The following is a 2011-nucleotide window of genomic DNA, read 5'->3' on the forward strand; positions in this document are numbered from 1 at the left end:
TTGTTTAAATATATAAAAACCCATTAAAATTTCAAATGTTAATGGTGCTTTATTTAGCAGCACTTAGTATAACACACGACATTTATTTATTTACGAATTTTGACCCCTTTGTTTATTTGTATTTGTATTTCAAATATAAATAAACAATATTTAGAAATAAAATAAATAAATAATACAAATAGCTAAAAATGTGTTAGAGTGTGTGTGCGTGTTTTGTTGTAGTTAAGTACTACTATTCGTATACTAAATAAATGAATGTAGTAGCCATATTATAAATAAATACTACACTTATTGTTGTTTGAATATGAATAATACATATTTTATGGTTACAAATACATATTTACAAAAAGAGTAATATACCCACACAAATAAGCACATTAGGGTGGTAGATTTTAGTCCAGACATTATACTAGTTTTAAGGATACACTACAGTTTAGACTAAATACAGGTATATAGTCCAGACTTTGAACTGGGCTGGACTATAGTATGGAGAAGAGAACAACCAAAATTCTGGACCTACAGTTTGGATGGTAGAAAAGTCTATAGTCTGAAATATTGAGCAGCCAATAGTCTGGACTATAAAGCATTGTATAGTCTGGACAATAGAGCAGTCTATAGTCTAGGCTATAAAGCAGACAACAAAGCTGTATATAGTCTGGACAATACAGCGATCTGTAGCACAGATTATACAAAAGTCTATAATCTAAACTATATAGTAGTCTATAATTTAGAATATAGTTCAGTCTTTAGTCTGGACTGTAGAGCAATCTACAGCCTGACTTAGTTAGTTAGTTGGTTAGTTAGTTACACTTATTGTTGTTTGAATATAAACTACTTCGCTAGTTAGTTAGTTACTTAGTTAGTTAGTTAGTTAGTTAGTTAGTTAGTTAGTTAGTTAGTTAGTTAGTTAGTTAGTTAGTTAGTTAGTTAGTTAATTAGTTAAAATACACCTATGCCTCCATCGGGACTGTTGTGCGCTCCTTAACCAATGCCTGAGGAAGGTTTCAATCCTACCACCTCCGGTTTACCAGACTAGAACAATAACCACTAACCTAACGGAGGCCACTAGAGAGAGCAATACTTAGTCTGGACTAAAGAGAGTCTAGACTATAACGCAGTCTATTGTCCGTACTACAAGGCCTATAGTCTGGACTGTAGATTAGTCTTTAGTCCGGACAATAGACTAGTTATAGTTCGGACTATAGAGTAGTATATGCTATAGACTATAGAGCCATATATAGAATCTACTATAAAGCGAAGTCTATATTTTTGACTATAGAGAGTTCTATGTATATTCTGGACTTAAAAGCTATAAAATAGTCTATGCACTGGACTATAAAATAGCCTTTAGTCCTGAAAATGGAGTAATTATAGTTCGGACTATAGAGTAGTCTATGCTCTGGACTATAGAGCCGTCAATTTTTTGGACTATAGAGCAGTTTGTAGTCTGGACTAGAGTCTATAATTTGGACTATAAAACAATCTATGGTGGGCTTTATTCTACGGTGATCTTTTTCAACCCGTTTAGCTTCTGTGACGACTCACCACCACCCCGTTGTGTTATTTACACGCCGGTGGAAATTTACGTATATGGAATTTCCAGTCCAGCATACGTTTACTTTGGCCTCTGACCATTGTTGCCCCGTTCCTTAACTTCCAAGTTGCAAAAACTTCATTTCCGTTTACAACTAGGCAGATAGGATGGCCTCCAGAGCTGCAACCAGTAGACCGAATTACGAATCCACTAAATAAGCTGAAGACTTTATTCTTACTCGTAGAGAATCTGTTATAACAGAGTTTTCTCTGAACATACGACACACACATAGACAACAACATTCGACACACTCATCCTAGATATACGAGCTAGCAAGACTCGTAAACCCATTCGTTCATCCTGTATCATATACATTTAACACCAACTCATTTCCAACGCTTATTCCCCACAAAGTTTTACATGCATCAATCTTTTAACCGCAGCTTACAGCACGTGGATCCCTAAGGAACCTCGACC

At 35.0% G+C, this 2011-nt stretch overlaps 1 protein-coding gene across 1 annotated transcript in view; it reads right to left on the reverse strand.

The window, feature by feature from the left end:
- The window catches only part of LOC111679230 (neural cell adhesion molecule 1-B), a 32856-nt gene extending 31221 nt beyond the window's left edge, over positions 1-1635 (reverse strand). The window contains exon 1 of the mRNA XM_046949261.1: positions 1569-1635. Coding sequence (XP_046805217.1) covers positions 1569-1635 — 67 coding nt within the window. The remainder of the gene's footprint in view (positions 1-1568) is intronic.
- Between the last annotated feature and the right edge of the window lie 376 nt (positions 1636-2011).

This window comes from Lucilia cuprina, chromosome 2 (assembly GCF_022045245.1).
Source record: "Lucilia cuprina isolate Lc7/37 chromosome 2, ASM2204524v1, whole genome shotgun sequence".
NCBI lineage: Eukaryota > Metazoa > Arthropoda > Insecta > Diptera > Calliphoridae > Lucilia > Lucilia cuprina.